Source organism: Quercus suber, unplaced genomic scaffold, assembly GCF_002906115.3.
Source record: "Quercus suber isolate HL8 unplaced genomic scaffold, Cork oak 2.0 scaffold_316, whole genome shotgun sequence".
Lineage (NCBI taxonomy): Eukaryota > Viridiplantae > Streptophyta > Magnoliopsida > Fagales > Fagaceae > Quercus > Quercus suber.
In genome coordinates, this window is record NW_027069771.1 from 287,172 (window position 1) to 305,865 (window position 18,694).

Genomic DNA, 18,694 nt, shown 5'->3' on the forward strand with positions numbered 1-18,694 from the left:
TATATTTATTGATTTATTGCGACCTCCTTAAACATTTAGAGAGAGAGAATATTATGCCAAATCCCACTATGAATTTAATTAGTCAAATTCATCATGAACGAGAGAAGAGGAAGTATCAGATCATTATAATCCAGAGTATACATACACACACATATAATGATAATCTCAAATCTATACACTAATATTGGGAATTGCACAAGTACTTCACTAATTTAATTAGTGTAAAGTTTTTACCCAAAAACATTATTTCAGCTAAAAATTGAAAACTAACAAAGATAGAGAGAAAAACTGACGGTCTCTCACTCGCAAGGTTTTTTTTTTTTTTTAATTGAAAAAGGAGGATCACAAGTGTGGTCACTGTCCCCACACCACTCAAACCCACGACATTTGGATGTACTCAGATGTAAGACTTGCTAATATTGGTGGAGATTAAGCACAAGAGATCCGGTGCAATAGCACACCCACGTGAAAAAATAAATAAAACAAACGATACAATTAACTCTTACATTGCTGATTCTCAAAAAAAAAAAAAAAACTCTTACATTGCGGTCTGCCGTTTATTTTTTTTTAAAAAAAAACTCTTACATCGTGGTGTGATAATAGCACTAGATCCAAATCCAAGAGATCCATACCACAGATCTGAGCCTTATCAGGCACTTCCTTTTCTATCTTCAACCAATTGTTATGCAATTTGATTTAGAAAAATGACTTGTTCCAGAGTTTTCTTGATATATTTGTTAATTTGCTGTGGTTTTGGAGTTAGTATTTGAATTGTAGGCAAGGATAGGAGATAATCCTATTTTAAAAATTGCGACAGAGAGGAAATTGTTAGGTAGTCATGTTAGAGATACCTCTATGAATTTATTAGTCAGGTTTAGCTTAATTCTTCAAAATAACGATGTATATCTATATTATTTAAAAACAATGCATATTTTTGGATTTTGAAGCTGCTTTCATTAAATGATAGGCTCTATAGAATTGAGATTGGAAAAAATGGTAAAGCTGTTTTTCCTTCAATTCAAGTGACTAAGTCTACTCTCACTTGCTCACAATGTGCATTTTTCTGAACCTTTTGTAGCCACTCTTGGCCTAGCCACTACGTTCACAATTTTGAGGCCCCTGTAAAATTTTATAAATTGTAGTGAATCTTACTTCCTGAGCTGTAATTAGCTGAATCCTTTTATGAAAATATCTGGTATCATATCTGTTTCTAGTAACTTATGAAGGGAAGAGTTGCTGTTGGATGAGTAATCTACTCACTCTTTCAAAAACAAAACAAAAAAAGTCACACATTTGCATTAGCATTCCTGGAAAAATACAACTTATTAGGACATCCTGGTGAGGTCGTAGGGGGAAGGGGAACAGTGGTATTGGGTATAAAAATAAAACAAAGTTACAAAACCATTATTCATTGATCCGCCCCTTAGCTGATTGGTCCGTGCTAGTGTTATTTTCCTTCCATGGAGGCATGGATAGCTTTATTTACCGCACCTGCTAAAGATGGGGGCATCAAAGACCTGCAAGCAATCAGAAATTAGAGTAGTACAGGAAGCCATTATAAAAGCCTTTATTAGCTACACAACATCATTAACAACCTTGAAATCAATTGTGATTTCTAAAGTACAGATATTAACGGTAATAGCAAGCGGAATCATGTTCTGCTACGCCTAAAGGTTCGGTTGGACACAAGATGCAACACCAATATTTTTAGAGAAATCACAAATCAATTGCCCTATTTCAAATATTTTATTCAACTATAAGAGACTTACCAGTTTAACTAATTTAAACTCAAAAATCCATTGCCTTTTCATTAAGAGTTAAACCATTATATTTATTTATAGCCTTTATTATGCTTTTATGTTCAGTCTGTATAATTTGTATATGTATATATAGGAAGTCATGATACAAATTCCTTCGTTGTCCACTAAAATCCAATTACTTAGTTGCTATAGATGGCATAATCCATTTTGCAATAATATAATTAAATAGCCACAGCAAGATCCAAAAAAAAAAAAAAAAGATTACCCACCTTCTTGGCATCACATCTCTAAACCATTCCTAATTCTTGTCTACCACATATATTTCTTGATTCATCAACTGCTGCGTTGAAATTGCATAAAAGGGCTTCGACAATGGTGACCTTCGAGCAAGAAATTCTTGTGAAACATGTTTCATTGTGGGGCGAGATTTAGGATTGGAACGTAGGCATGCCAAAGCTAGCGTTACAACTAAAACCACGCTCTGAGCAATATTTTGGTTTATATGAGGTGAGAGGCGTGGGTCTAAGATATCTTTCAGCATCATATCTTGAGTAGATGATGATACTAATGAGGAAATAAGCTCTCTCGGATGCCTTCCCATAGTTGTTTCTAGCACCACCACACCAAAGCTATAGACATCACATTTTTCATTCACAACCATGGTGTAGGCCAATTCTAAAACATAACACAAAAAAGTGTGAGCACAACTAAACTACTTGAAAGTTGTAAGTAACCTCTTAGGAATATCGTACTATATTATGACAATTAGGCATCCACTAAGGAACATGTCACCAATTTGATATTTCTAATAAATATTTGAGCATATGATCATTAATTAATCTATTGTTTTTTAATAGTGTGAGTTTGTGCATATAGAAACAAAATATTCACCTGGTGCTATATATCCATAGGTGCTAGCGAGCTTGGTTAAATTGGAGGAATCAGGACTTAGGATTCTAGCTATGCCAAAATCTGCAACAAGAGCCTGCAATTCCAAGTTCAATAAAATGTTGTTGGTAGTCATATCACGATGGACAATCGTTGGGATGCAATCATGATCCAAGTAAGATAAAGCATGTGCTACTTCTTTAATGATGTTCTTCCGCCTCTTCCAATTTAATTCCTTAGCTTCAACATCATTGCTTAGGACAATAAATAAGCTTCCTCTTTCCATGTATTGATAAACTAGAAACATGCATCGTTTGTGTAGACAAAACCCATAAAGCTTCACAATGTTACGGTGACGAATTTGAGACAAGACTTTGGCTTCATTCTTGAAACTCTTGTCAAAAGCTGGATCCTCAGCTTCTAAACGGTGAAGTTATTTTAGGGCAACCACTTTTTCACTGGGTAAATTTGCTTTGTAAACGCTGCCATAACCCCTGGTTCCAAAGCAATATATGATGTCAAAATCCTCAGTTGCATTAATGATGTCTTCATATGCAATATTTTCACCATAATTCCATATTAAGAATAAATTTCCATTCCTAGGTGGTTTAGACTCATGTTGAGTGTTCCTAGTTACCTTACAGCGTCGGCAATAGAGGAACACAACTACAAGTAAAAAGAGTAATAAGAGGCTAAGTGTAATAGAGAGACGCAAAGAATGATTGTGACTTTCTTAATCTTTGTGGAGCCAACAATGGTTGGGGGAGATTCGGGAGGGGGATATCCCAAGAAATCTTCCATTCCAAGTCCTCCAGAAGGAGAGGGAGGAGGACTTGGGGGTGATTCAAAGTAATGGAAAGTAAAGTTTCTATCTTCCTTTCTAAGTCCTCTAGGAAAGGGAGGAAACTATTAGTCTTGTTTATGTGAGTCTCGAATGAGATATATATATATATATATATATATAATTGTAGGTGTTAACTTTTCATATTATGTCATTTGATATGATTTGCTTCACTGTGTCATCTCTTTATCAACCTTCAACCCTCATGTTTGGAATGAACCTAACTCGTTGCCCATTGGACGCATCCCTCATGGTTGTATTCTCCCCCTCTAGAAGGACAAGATGACTCTATCGACACGCACAAGTTGAGTTATAGGGCCTATTAATTCAATTTACTTGAGTTGAGTTTACCTTGACGAAGAAAAATACCTTAGTCAAGTTGACTCAACCAGTCACAATTCAAATTTAATTTGAGTGCTTTACAGGGTAAGATTAAGCAATATACTAATTACTATTCGCAATTTTTGACGGAGACTACCAGAGGATTGAATTGAATAAAGTTGAACTTGAAGAATTGAATTAAATGAATGAAGATATATGACTAAATTGAATTTTAATCGAATTAGCTAACCCGTGCGATGCATAGAAATAACTATTGGATAATTTTCAGGAAAAAAAAAATCATTATTTTTTAGTTATAGTAATAAGAAAAAATGCATGTAATTAAGAAAAAAAAAATTATAATATTGAAAGAAATAGCACAAAGTGTTGTTAATTAGGCAAAAGAAAGTCTCTTGTGGCTTCTTTATTTGTGCTTTATCTCTTAAAGAGCAGTAGCGCCATGTAGCTAGTTTGGTCACCAAATAGCACTTTATCTTCAAGCAACTTGTGTTTTAAGTGACTTTAAATACATTGTTTTTAGTAATGGTCTTATACTACACACACGCACACACACGTGATTGTACGATTTTGTGGTAACTCTTAAACCACCAGAACACATGTTTTAACACTTTAGGATAATCACTTAAAAAATGATTAAGGCTAACCAACGCCAAAGTAATAGCACTTTTTAAAACTTGTATGAATACACAGATAATAACTGATGTTTTCTTAAAATAGACCAATACATCCATTTGGTGACAAGAACTGACCCTGTAAGTAAAAGTGAATAAAAATACCTCTTTGTCACTTTTACGAATCATATAAACATACAAATTGTGCCTACTCTGTTGATCTCCTGGGAGCATCACCTTTTCCATTGGCAGGAGTAACAACTGCAAGAGTAACAAAACCGCCCAGTACAACTATCAAAATACCCAAAGAGTTGACAAGCAAAGCCTCTGTTGAATATCGTGATATCACTTTATTGGTTTGAAGAAATGTAACCTTCTCCAAAATACCAGTAGTAGTGGTAACAACGGCAAGGGCATATATATAAACTCCAAAGAACACATGCCACGGTAGCAGTGCTGCTCTGCTATTTCTTGAGCCACCAGGATACCAAAAAGTTGCAAATCCAGCAGCCCACTAAGCAAAAGAAATAATCAAAGGAAATAAGATTATTGTGATTGCAGAAGCTAAGTTCACAAGAAAAATAGTATACTGGTAATGAAAAAGAGGTCAGAACTCAATATCATGGAAAAAGACCTGAATGCCAAAGAGAAAAAGGCAAGCTAAGCCCAGCCATGAATGCAGGCTGTAAAAATTGTCAATCCCCTTATCATTGTGGAACTTTAGAGCAGCCCATACACCAATAATGCTTAAACAGAGAGCAATGAATTGTAATGCGAGATGAACTAATTTTTTGAAGCTTTTTGTTCCTGAAACTGTCTTGTATGCAAGCATGGCTGCAAAAATCCATACAAAACATTTAAAACAAGAGAATTCTTAGAAAACCAACATTACAGAAATGTTTCCTTTCAGAAACCATATTTAGTTAATGTCTTCACACATTTAATAATGCCTACTTTTGACCAAAGACAATATTCTAGTTAATTGCCACTTCAGTACTTGTCTAAGGCCAGCAAGCAACACAGAGACTAAATAGAACTTGTCCTGTTCTTCAACAGAAAAATAAAACATATGGAAATGCACCAAAGCACAAGATGCAAGAAGAATTACAAGCTGCTCTCAGAGAGAGAGAGAGAAAGAGAGAATATCTATCTACACTATCAAACATAAACAATCATTCAATCATTTAATTTAACAAATTCTTATTAACTCAAAAAATCAACTAGGAAAGCATGAGAATCAAAATCTGGGACATTATAACTTATATGGTAACTTAATAAATAAAAAAGAGGCCAAAATGCAAAACTGACCCTCTAAGTTTCACATTTTGTCATTTTAGTCCTCTAAATTTGAGTTTTGTCATTTCAATCCTCTAAGTTTTAAGTATAGTCAATTCAGTCTTCTATTAAATATTGCCATCTACTTACCAAAACGACGCTGTTTTGGATTTTTTTTTTTTTTTAATTTCTTAATTTCAAAAAACTGAAAAACGTTATTTAAAAAGTTAAATTTTAACCAAAAAAAAACCACTAAACTAAAGGGCTCAAGGGAACGACATTGTTCCCCTAGCGCACTGAATATCAAAAATCATCCCCACCCCCTCTGATACCCTAGCAGTCTGTGACCTGAGAAATTTGAGGGACTGAGGGAGAAAGAGCAGTGTAGGTGTCACAGACCACGCTGTAAACATCAAAATAACAAAGATTGCAATTATAGAGAGCAATGTAGGTGATTCATCACAATGTTAGAGATCCAGTCAACGTGCTCTAAATCCAAGCTAGCTGTGCTCTGTATTCTGTAGGATGAAAGCTCCTAAAGCCCAATCAAGTGGAATATTTCCCACCTGATTAGCAACCCCAATCCTGGTCAACCAAAACTCCAATCAATATGATTCAACTTACTTCAAACATACAACCATATGTACACAAATGAACACAAATGGGTCATTAAAGGAGCATAATCTGCCCAGTGGTAAAGCCAGGAGAGTATCGGTGGGGTGGGGATGATTTTTGATATTCAGTGGGCCAGGGGAACGATGTCGTTCCACTGCGCCTTTAGTTTTTTTTTTTTTTTTTTTTTTTTAAATAACGTTTTTCAATTTTTTGAAATTAAGAAATTTATAAAATAAAATAAAATTTAAAAAAAAAAATCCAAAACGGCATCGTTTTGGTAAGTAGACAGCAACACTTAACAAAAGACTAATGGAAGACTGAATTGACTATACTTAAAACTTAGAGGACTGAAATAATAAAATGTGAAGCTTAGAGGGTCAATTTTGCATTTTGGCCTTAAAAAAATTACTCAAATTAACTATTAGGCAGGGATTAACAGTTGGTTTCAAATTTGATTTAAGGAAGCCAAATCGAGGAGATATTTCAATGAACAAGCACTATATGTTGTGTTTGTGTGGACTGCATGTCTTGCTGGCTAATATGTTTGTGTAAATATTTCTTTAAGCCCCAAAATTTGTAAAAATAAAATTTCTTTTGTCATTTCCAAAGGCTGCATTTAGGAAAAATGGAAAATAGAATTGCTCATAGTAATCTACCGTCTCATATTCTGCAAACACATCAAAGTGAAGCAGATTCATACCACCAATCATTACAACTATAACTCAGCATCCAACAATAACAATATCATCTTCTTCTCATAGTCTAGATATTTACAGATAAAGATAGTTACCTATCTATAAGTTACACAACTAAATAAGGCCATGAACTTGAAAACCAACATGTCAACAGAACACAAGAAGAACGGCATTCTCTACATCCATGTACATAGAAAGGAAGGAAATACATCTCAATTTACAGTCTCTCTTTATTCAGAGACAAAGAAAAGTCATACATTTTCACCCTAAGATGATAAAAACAACTTCCATCCAGCAACACATACTAAACAGAAAATATCAGCTTCTGTTAGAACCAACCAGAGAATATTAACATATTGGGAAAAATATATCACAATGTTGTATTAGTAAGTTATAAATGCACTAGTGAATCTTGAAGCCATGAAAACGCCCACTCCACTTCATCCTAATTGAGAGAAGCATCCTCTAAACTAGAGCACATTTCTTAACTTTACCAAAGCATGTTCAACCTGTAGGTCCCTAATGTGGATGGCAATCCCAGTTAGGGAGGGTGGTGATAATAATTGCCAACCAGTATGTTTGCAGAAAGAATAATGGGTTTATGAAACAAATGAGAGCCCATCTATTTATACTCTCTGCGATAGTTAAAATGGCGGAAGGGGGATTTGAACCCCGAAAGTCCATTGAAAACACTAGGAGGTGCCAGTAGAGCTACAAGGCTCTTGACATTTATAGACTCCCTTATACCTCTTGATGGTAGACATGAAAAGATATATCTTATCTACAAGATACAATCGTTTAATAAAACACTGATTGAATAATTCATACCGATATGCTTATGAAGCAACACCATCCACCAAGTGGGTGTCATTGTATATGCGAGGGTGAACCATATTATGGCGCGATCACACATCACAACTATACGCTAACAAAAACACCACTATAGTACGAAGGCCAGTAATCAATTCAATGCAATTGAAATTACACGATAGAAACACGGTACTCTTTCTCAGGAAAAAATGTACCATACATAATAATACATCAACTCTGTTTGAAACAGCTATAGAATATAAATACAACATGGAAAATATCTCAAAAAAATTTATTAGCAAGTTAAAATCAACCAAAGAATACATTCAAAACAAACAATTTATAGCTAACTGGTAAGTTAAACAAACAAGCACAAAAGGGCAATTAGAATTCACCTTCGCCATTTAAAAGTATGAGCCCAATCACCATTAGAACAGGATGGACCTACAAAATCACATCACAAACAATTAACTTTTACCAAACCAACCCCCATAATAAAATAAAAATAAAAACCCATCAAAACCCAAAATTTAATATAAAAAAAGAAAGAGGGTACGTTGAAAATGAGGTCCTTGTTATCGGAGATAAGAGCCAAGCCTCCTCTGTAATGGAGGTTCCACGTCAGCACAAGAAGGGCTACTATCACACCGATCACTCTTATTATTGGGAAGATTGGGAACCGGACCACTGGAACCGCCATTTTTCCTTTATAACCGTAGAGATAGAGAGAAGAAGAAGAAGCAGAGTAGTTTTAACAACGAGATCTAATGGGTGGTAACAAAAAGAGAAAAATTCAAAATGAGAGGAGCATTTCGTGGGGTGGGGTTTTTCTGGTTTTGGAATTTGGATATCTATAAAGTGAATCGGAGAAGAAGGGTATCGGAGTTTCAAAGCTTTAACGGCAAGACTGATGGATTGATTAATGTCAGTAAAGTACACGGAATAGTCAGCGTCAAAACACCATGTTGGCTTCTCACGTTTCTTAACCTTGTATTGGTTCATCCGGTTGACCTTCAAAACTTATTAGCCCAAAAATAAATAAATAGTAATCTTTCTTTTCTTTTTTTTCCTTTTTTTAGAAACAATAATCTGTGATTTATGGTTTATCTAATTGATTTCATCATTTATGGAATAAAGTTTGAAAAAATTATGGTTGTTGGGTTTGTTTGTTAAAAGGATTATAGAAAAATGTTTCAAAAAAAAAAATAAAAGATAAAGTTTTACTCTAAATTAATTTATGAGACTAAAATTAAAAAAATCACAAAAAAGGACAAAAAATTTAGGGTCTTGGTTTGAAGTAGGTTCTTAATCCCAACTATTGGTCGGGAGTGACAACATGAAATCGGTTCGCTTTTTTTATGAAATATATATTTACTTAAGGTGTATGTTATCCATATAAAAAATAATAAAAAAGAAAAAAGAAAAAAAGAGGTGTATGTAGCGTTTATCTAACTACTAAAAATAAGTTTTCATTCATAAGTGAAATTTTGAACGTGAAAAAATTTATTAAAAAAAATGCGTATTCATGATTTAATTTTTAAAGACAAATATAATAAATATGCTATTATTATTTTTCTTACATTAAAATATGACTTAATACACACATGAATGATTTTTTATATTTCATAGTGGTCATAAATATAGATGTATGTTCATGTGCATGTATTTATATTTGTCTAAACTATGTCTCCTTAAGTCAAATCTAAACTCTTTTATATTTCATATTAGTCATAAATATAGATCTATGTTCATGTGCACATATTTATATGTATATAAACTATGTCTCTTTCAGTCAAATCCAAACTCCACCACTCCAACATATATTTTGATCAAATGACCTATTAAGTCATTTTAAAATATGACATCTATATTAAATAGATAATGCAACTGCATATATATATATATATGCACGTGTGTGCACACGGGCGAGTGTGGATTATTATTTAAATTATCATGTAATAAATTGAATTAATTTTCTTCCAAGATAATTTAGCAAGATACTAAGAGTGTGAAATATTATTAAAATAAAAACAAATAAACTCTTTAAGAAAAATTGAAAACAATGAAAATGTCCAAATAAATAAATAAATAAATCCTTCTTGTAGGGTTCTATTTCTTTACGTAAACTCAAAGACAATTAATTTGTAGAGTGTGGGTCAAAGAACTAGAACTAGCAAGGGATTAATAACAATGGATTTTAACCATTACAACTGTGCATTAATCAAATTGAATGCATTGATAGTTTGTTTGAAACACTCTTCTGTTTTTCTTCACTCTCGTTCTGGGGCTTATTGACAGGTGCTCAACTCTATTATATAGTCACTCTCACCCTCATCTCCATCGTCCACGTGCTCCCCATCCATGAACGTGCTCAAGTACCTGTCACGTCAGACAGCTTCTTTTCATCTCTGTGTGAGTGGCGGTAGGTTAAGATGCACTGTTCAGAGGTCTTCTCCACATAAATGAGGCCAGAAAAGCTGTTGCAATGCATTGAATACAGTGGCAGCAGCCTTTCCCTCAGATATTTCCCCATCCTTATCGTTCCTGAATATGCTTTGAGCTTATCTTGATCAGGTGGAGTCCTCGGACAGTCAATCAGGCTTTTCCCCTACTCAATTAGTCTCCGATATCATATCAGAACAAAACATCTTCCTCGGACAGGAGATGTCCTCCTCGGACTGGAGATATCCTCCTCGGACAGCGATGGTCCTCCACCAAGAGGTTTTCACTCCACTCTGGGCCTTGTATTCTCCGCATCCTTCTCTTCGGATGTGAAACAGTCCTCTCGTGGGTATTCGGCCCATTAACTTGGGCCTGACCCCCTTTTCCTCCACAATAGCCCCTCAAAATTTTATTTTTTCCCACGCAAACAGGAGGAAAGAATAAGATTTTGATTTGATACGCGGGAATGAGTGGATAAAAATGAAAATAAAATAAAACAAAAGAAATCAACCGAAGTAAAAAGTCATAAATGCCCCTGTTTACACGCGTGAGATTGTGGAGACACGCGCCTTATTATTACCGCTGTAAATCTCTCCTTCCCAAAGTAGCGCATCAACTACTTCAGGCGGCTGTGTCCCTTGCATCCAACGGTGGATTATTGATCAAACGGGTAGGGTTTGCCCTCGTAATTCGAGCGAGATGAATGATATCGCTCCATTTGTCCCATATATAAACCTCTGTAGGCAGTTACTTTTCTTACTTTACACACATTCATAACACTCAGAGCATTCTCAGAGCCTCCGGAGAGTTCCTTTCTTCAAAAGCGCTTCACGCCCACTCGGATTTCTGCGTCTTCTGCCTTCAAGATCCCACCCCAAATTACATTTCGAGTTAGGGAATTCGCTTTACTCGTGCTAGTGTAAGTCTCGGTGCCTCCTGAACCTTTATTTCCTCCTCGGCTACCATTTCCTTCCATTAACACCATCTTCCTCATTGTTTCGTTCAGTCTTTTAGAAATGGGTAAATTCCAATATATCGTCGATAGTCCGATGTTGATCGAGGAGTTCAAGAGAACCCACCATATCCCACAGGGGGTAAATCTGAGGTATTGCCCCCCAGAGGGACTACTGTTGGACCGACAAGAAGGAGAGGTCATAATTCCTATGATCGCCTTCATCGAATGGGGAATAACCCTTCCTATGGGTCCCGTGACCCTAAACTACCTTCGTAATCATAGGCTCTCTCCCGACCAGTGTGCGCCCAACACCTTTAAGATTTTAGGGGCCTTTGACGCCATAAATGAACAATTAGGCCTAGGGCTATCTTGGCACGACTTAGCATACCTATATGAGTGTCGTGGCCAAAAAGGGGGGGGGGATATTACCTTAAATCCCGCTCCGATGTCGTGAGGCTATTCTCCTGCCTTCCTAAATCAAATAAGGGAATGAAAGACGACTACTTGATCGTCTCGGGCGCATGGCATGACGGTTTACACTGTCCGACCGAGCCAGGAGAGCCAGGTGTGCCTTCTCGGACTCAGGGTCTTTAACCATAGTCTTAGGGCTTTCTCTTTCCTTTATTATTCCTTTGTCTATCCTTGTGTTTGATTTCTGATCTAACTGGTGTGTTTGTTTTACAGATAAGGTACATATTGCTCCTCGGCTGAGCCTTATCAACGTGCCTGCCCTCAACTACCTACTGCGCTCGGAGATATACGTCAGCGAAGACGGACAATTGAGATCCGTTCCGCTCATACTTGGTTACACCCCAAGAAAGCCGACGTCCAGCCAGCGGGGAATGCAATTACTCAGGGTGACTATAGGTTGCAGCGCATAGACGTTGCTCGGAAGAATTTTTTAGCGCCCTACGACCTCGCACCGGTTCCACACCCCAATCCCCAAGGTGTTCCACTGCTCATCCGACCAGTTCAGCAAGTTCCCCTTGCACAGCCGACCGTGAGAGAAAGGGTTGGCTCCTCGTCCACCTCCTTGGACGCACAAATTGACAAGTTCAAATTTGAAGGGGAAAGCGAAGGAGGTATCCACGTAATTCCTTCGGACTCCGAAGAGGAACTTGACAGACAGTCCTGTGTCCGACCTCCTCTCTTGCTGACTACAGTCCCTGAGGACTCTTCAGAGGAAGAGATGTCCGACCTGAGGCTACTCCTAAAGAGAAGGAGTAATAAAATTGAAGTCAAAGGGACAGGGACTTCTCGCCCTGCGGTTAATTTGCCTCCACCTCCTCCCGCCCCACAAGTTCCTGATCCGGTTCTTAAACCTATACCGGATCTAAAGAAAAAGAGGCCGATGGAGCCCGAGGACAAGGAGAAGGGGCTGCCACCCAAAAACAAGCAGCAGAAGGTGGTCAAAGAGCCCCACTAAAAGAGGGCATCCTCAGTGGAGAGCAGAGAGGAGCCTCCACTGGCCGAGGTGCGCCGAGGACAACGCATATGGTCCCCTCGGCTAGAGCTCGACGGCGTCCCCTTTCCCTGGGAGACCTCGGTCAGGAACTACGACGGGGGTCGTGCTGCACTGATAGCCGAGGCGCTGCAGCAAACTCTACTTCTACCCCGAGACATGGATTCATACAGGCGTTTCAGCCAATATGAACTCTTCATGTCTTTGAAGAGGAATTTGGCCATGGTAAGTATACCCCTTTCACCCCTTTGGCTATAATGTGGATTTTCTATGTTTGTATACTAACACTGTCACCTTGTTCAGATCACCCAGCAGGTCTTTGTGGCTGAAGAATGGAACCGCAAGACCCATGTGGAAGCCCAGGCCGAGGCCCAAGCTAGGTCCGAGGCAGAGAGAGCCTTGGACAGCCTGAAGGGAGAGATCTCTAAGCTTTCGGAGCAGCTAAAAGGAGTAGCCCAAGAAAGGGATAGCCTTGATGCTGGTCTGAAGAACGCTGAGTCCCAGGCCGAGTCTCAGCGCAGGCAGCTAAGTGAAGCCCAGAAAAATCTGGCAGCAAAAAGGGAAGCCATCAAGGAGCTTCGTACCGAGCTGCTGAAGGCTAAAAAGGCTGCCGAGGAAGCTCAGAGGGACGCCCAGCTGGCTAAGGAGGCCACTGAAGCTGAGAAGAGGGCGTCTTATCAGTTGGGGGTGGAGACAACAGAAAAAGGTCTCACCGAGCAATTTGCCTCAGTTGCTCGGGATTACTGTGACATGACTTGGGGCAAAGCACTGGATGCTGCTGGAAGCTGCCTTTGAATGAGCCAAATCCCTCGGTTACCCTTGAGCCTAGCCAGGGTCTTCCATTGTTAGGTGATCAGGTCTCTTCCACTGAGCCCCAGCAAGGAAAAGGTGAATTTTTGGAAGGGGAGAAACTACCCTCGGATCCTCCCCATGAAGTCCCAACGTAGACTTAGATATTTTATTTATTTTTATTTATTTGCAGTTGAGAAGATTGTAAACCATGATTGTTATTAATGGATTAGTTTTTATTTGGATGCCGATGTTCGCAGTTTAATATGATTTTCTCGCTTTGCAAATAATTTATACAATCAATATCGTGTCCGAAGAAGACTTCATATAGCAGTCACCGATAAAGAACAAACTTGTTTAATGCTGTATATAACAAACAACGGATAAAACCTTTTGTAATTATACTTAGGAAAGTTCAGAGAGGCCAGAAAGTAATATTAACCAATTAACCAAATAAATAGTGTTAACTAATCCGAGATCATCTGGTCCGAGGACTACATGCATGATCAGATTTAAGTTTAAACACTTAGAGAACAAATAAGCAGTGTTAACTAATCTGAGATCATCTGGTCCGAGGACTACAGGCATGATCAGATTTAAGTTTAAACACTTAGAGAGCAAATAAACAGTGTTAACTAATCTGAGATCATCTGGTCCGAAGACTACAGGCATGATCAGATTTAAGTTTAAACACTTAGAGAAAAAATAAACAGTGTTAACTAATCTGAGATCATCTGGTCCGAGGACTACAGGCATGATCAGATTTAAGTTTAAACACTTAGAGAACAAATAAGCAGTGTTAACTAATCTGAGATCATCTGGTCCGAGGACTACAGGCATGATCAGATTTAAGTTTAAACACTTAGAGAACAAATAAACAGTGTTAACTAATCTGAGATCATCTGGTCCGAGGACTACAGGCATGATCAGATTTAAGTTTAAACACTTAGAGAGCAAATAAACAGTGTTAACTAATCTGAGATCATCTGGTCCGAGGACTACAGGCATGATCAGATTTAAGTTTAAACACTTAGAGAACAAATAAGCAGTGTTAACTAATCTGAGATCATCTGGTCCGAGGACTACAGGCATGATCAGATTTAAGTTTAAACACTTAGAGAACAAATAAACAGTGTTAACTAATCAACCCCAATCTTGGTCAACCAAAAACTCCAATCAATATGATTCAACTTACTGCAAACATACAACCATATGTACACAAATGGGTCATTTAAAGGAGCATAATCTGCCCAGTGGTAAAGCCAGGAGAGTATCGGTGGGGTGGGGATGATTTTTGATATTCAGTGGGCCAGGGAACGATGTCGTCCCTGCGCTTTAGTTTTTTTTTTTTTTTTTTTTTTTTTTAAATAACGTTTTTCAATTTTTTGAAATTAAGAAATTTATAAAATAAAATAAAATTTAAAAAAAAAAATCCAAAACGGCATCGTTTTGGTAAGTAGACAGCAACACTTAACAAAGACTAATGGAAGACTGAATTGACTATTCTTAAAACTTAGAGGACTGAAATAATAAAATGTGAAGCTTAGAGGGTCAATTTGCATTTTGGCCTTAAAAAAATTACTCAAATTAACTATTAGGCAGGGATTAACAGTTGGTTTCAAATTTGATTTAAGGAAGCCAAATCGAGGAGATATTTCAATGAACAAGCACTATATGTTGTGTTTGTGTGGACTGCATGTCTTGCTGGCTAATATGTTTGTGTAAATATTTCTTTAAGCCCCAAAATTTGTAAAAATAAAATTTCTTTTGTCATTTCCAAAGGCTGCATTTAGGAAAAATGGAAAATAGACTTGCTCACAGTAATCTACCGTCTCATATTCTGCAAACACATCAAAGTGAAGCAGATTCATACCACCAATCATTACAACTATAACTCAGCATCCAACAATAACAATATCATCTTCTTCTCATAGTCTAGATATTTACAGATAAAGATAGTTACCTATCTATAAGTTACACAACTAAATAAGGCCATGAACTTGAAAACCAACATGTCAACAGAACACAAGAAGAACGGCATTCTCTACATCCATGTACATAGAAAGGAAGGAATTACATCTCAATTTACAGTCTCTCTTTATTCAGAGACAAAGAAAAGTCATACATTTTCACCCTAAGATGATAAAAAAAACTTCCATCCAGCAACACATACTAAACAGAAAATATCAGCTTCTGTTAGAACCAACCAGAGAATATTAACATATTGGGAAAAATATATCACAATGTTGTATTAGTAAGTTATAAATGCACTAGTGAATCTTGAACCCATGAAAACGCCCACTCCACTTCATCCTAATTGAGAGAAGCATCCTCTAAACTAGAGCACATTTCTTAACTTTACCAAAGCATGTTCAACCTGTAGGTCCCTAATGTGGATGGCAATCCCAGTTCGGGAGGGTGGTGATAATAATTGCCAAGCAGTATGTTTGCAGAAAGAATAATGGGTTTATGAAACAAATGAGAGCCCATCTATTTATACTCTCTGCGATAGTTAAAATGGTGGAAGGGGGATTTGAACCCCGAAAGTCCATTGAAAACACTAGGAGGTGCCAGTAGAGCTACAAGGCTCTTGACATTTATAGACTCCCTTATACCTCTTGATGGTAGACATGAAAAGATATATCTTATCTACAAGATACAATCGTTTAATAAAACACTGATTGAATAATTCATACCGATATGCTTATGAAGCAACACCATCCACCAAGTGGGTGTCATTGTATATGCGAGGGTGAACCATATTATGGGCGATCACACATCACAACTATACGCTAACAAAAACACCACTATAGTACGAAGGCCAGTAATCAATTCAATGCAATTGAAATTACACGATAGAAACCGGTACTCTTTCTCAGGAAAAAATGTACCATACATAATAATACATCAACTCTGTTTGAAACAGCTATAGAATATAAATACAACATGGAAAATATCTCAAAAAATTTATTAGCAAGTTAAAATCAACCAAAGAATACATTCAAAACAAACAATTTATAGCTAACTGGTAAGTTAAACAACAACAGCAAAAAAGGGCAATTAGAATTCACCTTCGCCATTAAAAAGTATGAGCCCAATCACCATTAGAACAGGATGGACCTACAAAATCACATCACAAACAATTAACTTTTACCAAACCAACCCCCATAATAAAATAAAATAAAAACCCATCAAAACCCAAAATTTAATATAAAAAAGAAAGAGGGTACGTTGAAAATGAGGTCCTTGTTATCGGAGATAAGAGCCAAGCCTCCTCTGTAATGGAGGTTCCACGTCAGCACAAGAAGGGCTACTATCACACCGATCACTCTTATTATTGGGAAGATTGGGAACCGGACCACTGGAACCGCCATTTTTCCTTTATAACCGTAGAGATAGAGAGAAGAGAGAAGCAGAGTAGTTTTAACAACGAGATCTAATGGGTGGTAACAAAAAGAGAAAACTTCAAAATGAGAGGAGCATTTCGTGGGGTGGGGTTTTTCTGGTTTTGGAATTTGGATATCTATAAAGTGAATCGGAGAAGAAGGGTATCGGAGTTTCAAAGCTTTAACGGCAAGACTGATGGATTGATTAATGTCAGTAAAGTACACGGAATAGTCAAAACACCATGTTGGCTTCTCACGTTTCTTAACCTTGTATTGGTTCATCCGGTTGACTTTCAAAACTTATTAGCCCAAAAATAAATAAATAGTAATCTTTCTTTTCTTTTCTTTTTCCTTTTTTTAGAAACAATAATCTGTGATTTATGGTTTATCTAATTGATTTCATCATTTATGGAATAAAGTTTGAAAAAATTATGGTTGTTGGGTTTGTTTGTTAAAAGGATTATAGAAAAATGTTTCAAAAAGAAAAATAAAAGATAAAGTTTTACTCTAAATTAATTTATGAGACCAAAATAAAAAATAAAATAAAAAATCACAAAAAAGGACAAAAAATTTAGGGTCTTGGTTTGAAGTAGGTTCTTAATCCCAACAATTGGTCGGGAGTGACAACATGAAATTGGTTCGCTTTTTTTATGAAATATATATTTACTTAAGGTGTATGTTATCCATATCAAAAATAAATAAAAAATAAAAAATAAAAGGTGTATGTAGCGTTTATCTAACTACTAAAAATAAGTTTTCATTCATAAGTGAAATTTTGAACTTGAAAAAATTTATTAAAAAAAATGCGTATTCATGATTTAATTTTTAAAGACAAATATAATAAAAATGCTATTATTATTTTTTCTTACATTAAAATATGACTTAATACACACATGAATGATTTTTTATATTTCATAGTGGTCATAAATATAGATGTATGTTCATGTGCATGTATTTATATGTGTCTAAACTATGTCTTCTTAAGTCAAATCTAAACTCTTTTATATTTCATATTAGTCATAAATATAGATGTATGTTCATGTGCACATATTTATATGTATATAAACTATGTCTCTTTAAGTCAAATCCAAACTCCACCACTCCAACATATATTTTGATCAAATGACCTATTAAGTCATTTTAAAATATGACATCTATATTAAATAGATAATGCAACTGAATATATATATATATATATATGCATGGGCGTGTGTGGATTATTATTTAAATTATCATGTAATAAATTGAATTAATTTTCTTCCAAGATAATTTAGTAAGATACTAAGAGTGTGAAATATTATTAAAATAAAAACAAATAAACTCTTTAAGAAAAATTGAAAACAATGAAAATGTCCAAATAAATAAATAAATCCTTCTTAATCTCAAAAACTATTCCAAATAAGTTTTGTGTGGACAAACGCTCACACAAATTTTCACACTTGCTAATATATAGGTGTAAGATAGAGAAGGAAAAAAAAATTATCAATCTCTCGCAAGTCAGAGGCCATATTTGGGAATCCAATGGAGGCTAGCTACACGATGACAATAAATTAAGAACGGAAAATAGATTGAGGCTTTCCAGCAAAGTAGCTCGACTTCGAAAGCATTTTTAAGAGAATTTTCTGACTTAGATTCCACCAGTGCTTAGATCGGGAGAAAAAAAATTTTATTTAGGAATTGAAGGATTTGGAAAGAGGAAGTAAAAACTTGGGTTTATTGAGGTTTTTATTAGAGATATGCATTTTCGAGGCTAAAAATTTCACAACTTAGAATTTGGAATGATTATAAATGAAGTTATGGTTTGTGTATTTCAAACAAAAATA

At 36.1% G+C, this 18,694-nt stretch overlaps 1 protein-coding gene and 1 pseudogene across 2 annotated transcripts; both read right to left on the reverse strand.

Annotated features, from left to right (window-relative positions):
• Positions 1 to 1,147: 1,147 nt before the first annotated feature.
• Positions 1,148 to 3,741, reverse strand: LOC112024787 (probable leucine-rich repeat receptor-like protein kinase At1g35710; annotated as a pseudogene).
• Positions 3,742 to 4,461: 720 nt separating this feature from the next.
• Positions 4,462 to 17,160, reverse strand: LOC112024782 (transmembrane ascorbate ferrireductase 2). Of its 2 annotated transcripts, none has more exons than XM_065782791.1 (4): positions 16,716 to 17,160; positions 16,557 to 16,605; positions 5,077 to 5,276; positions 4,462 to 4,956 (listed from the first exon to the last, which is right to left on the reverse strand). In XM_065782791.1, the coding sequence occupies exons 1-4, from the start codon at positions 17,151 to 17,153 to the stop codon at positions 4,651 to 4,653; spliced, it is 993 nt and encodes a 330-aa protein (XP_065638863.1). In that variant the 5' UTR covers positions 17,154 to 17,160; the 3' UTR covers positions 4,462 to 4,650. The 2 variants fall into 2 exon arrangements, with proteins under 2 accessions (XP_065638863.1, XP_023913187.1); XM_024057419.2 differs by lacking the exons at positions 16,557 to 16,605; positions 16,716 to 17,160 and adding exons at positions 8,233 to 8,281; positions 8,394 to 8,822.
• Between the last annotated feature and the right edge of the window lie 1,534 nt (positions 17,161 to 18,694).

What these genes read in the sequence shown, in the direction of transcription:
- LOC112024782 (XM_065782791.1), bottom strand. Translation starts at nt 17,153, where the DNA reads ATGAACCAATACAAGGTTAAGAAACGTGAGAAGCCAACATGGTGTTTT. An exon ending in ACAAGGACCTCATTTTCAAC is followed by an intron (nt 16,606 to 16,715) that starts GTACCCTCTTTC and finishes GTGATTTTGTAG; the next exon opens with GTCCATCCTGTTCTAATGGT. An exon ending in TTTTTCTCTTTGGCATTCAG is followed by an intron (nt 4,957 to 5,076) that starts GTCTTTTTCCAT and finishes TCTTTTGCTTAG; the next exon opens with TGGGCTGCTGGATTTGCAAC.